The 1,225-nt window shown below is 45.1% G+C and overlaps 1 protein-coding gene across 3 annotated transcripts; it reads right to left on the bottom strand.

The window, feature by feature from the left end:
• insl5a (insulin-like 5a) lies at nucleotides 1-1,225 on the bottom strand. 3 transcript variants are annotated; one of them, XM_085376458.1, is made up of 2 exons: nucleotides 1,050-1,225; nucleotides 1-139 (listed from the first exon to the last, which is right to left on the bottom strand). In XM_085376458.1, the coding sequence occupies exons 1-2, from the start codon at nucleotides 1,223-1,225 to the stop codon at nucleotides 1-3; spliced, it is 315 nt and encodes a 104-aa protein (XP_085232584.1). The 3 variants fall into 3 exon arrangements, with proteins under 3 accessions (XP_085232584.1, XP_085232583.1, XP_085232585.1); XM_085376457.1 differs by having other exon boundaries at nucleotides 1-142; nucleotides 1,053-1,225; XM_085376459.1 differs by having other exon boundaries at nucleotides 1-131; nucleotides 1,054-1,225.

Below are 1,225 nucleotides of genomic sequence, written 5' to 3'. Positions count from 1 at the left end.
TCAGCAGAAGTGGGCGAGGTCGGTCTTCCTGCAGCCCACCTGACAGCACATGTTGGCCAGGAAGATGTTATTATCCCGTTTGGTCATCTCTGAGGCCAAACTGCTGAACTTCTCCAAGCTGCTCTGCTCCCCTGTAGGCAGAACAAAACATCAATGAACACTGAGTGGAGGTTTTAGAATCTAAGCCTTTAACTTGGTCCTCTGCAAACGCATTAATAGTGTAACTTTAACCTTACAATCTGAATGTAACTGTGCGGGAAACTCTGTTCACCTTACTTTAAACATGACTTCCAGTAAATGCTTTCTATAGCAGTTCATTTTAGCCGACAGTGTTTCTCAACAAGTGCAGCTGATGAAGCACTGCTTTCAGACGCATCCTGTGTAATTCGTCCATGTTCCCTTTAAATAAGGAAGCGCTAAATGACTGCACGGATGAGCTCGGTCTTATTTGTCTTCTTCAGTGTCACTTTACGCTTTCCGATCAGCACAGCTGACACGCTAACTGGGTTTATTTGTGTGGTGTATTAGAGAAGACGCCCGGGGAGCCGCCAGCTACAGCATTTAATCATTGAGCTGCTGACTCCTCTGGCAGACTGTGCGTCGCTGTGCTGGGAAACACCTGTTTGGAGAAGCCCTGCGCGTCAGCCGGTGAATTAATAACATAACACATGAGGTGTAGCAAAAACTGGCAGTCTGGTTAGAAAGCACAAACTTTAGCTTGTGTTGGGTTTCATTTAAGCCTCAGAAGCAGATACAGAAGAAGTACTGTGTGGGCAAACTGCACTGAGATGGTAACTCGAAAACATGCCATTTTTTAAAAGTGATATAAATGATATTTCTATTTTTTTCTTGAACGCGGTTACACCCTCACTGCAATTTAAATAATATAAATTAAAGGGTAAATACACAGTTTGTTACTGACTTTTTCTGCATCGTTCTTTCTTGAAGTCTGAACCACTAAACTTGTAGCAAATGAAACTATAGAAAGAAACTCAGCTACTAACAGCGCGTCCCTGCTGTTGTGCGAAATGAGTAAAAGCAGAGTTTTCTCACCATCCACGTCTGGCTCGCTGAAGAACCTCCTCCAGCGGGACGCTCCACAGGTGTAGGAGATGGCGTTGATTAACTGCTTACCGCACAGCTTCATTGCCGTCACTTGCGCTCTCACCTGATCCACACACACCACTGCGCACAAGAGCAGAGGCAAAACCACCAGAGCACGCAT

The sequence above is a fragment of the Diplotaxodon limnothrissa genome, linkage group LG17, assembly GCF_057381915.1.
Source record: "Diplotaxodon limnothrissa isolate DT_005_m linkage group LG17, D_limnothrissa_male_GT1.1, whole genome shotgun sequence".
NCBI lineage: Eukaryota > Metazoa > Chordata > Actinopteri > Cichliformes > Cichlidae > Diplotaxodon > Diplotaxodon limnothrissa.
The sequence above is the reverse complement of the archived record's forward strand: the minus strand, read 5'-3'. Positions and strand labels throughout refer to the sequence as shown.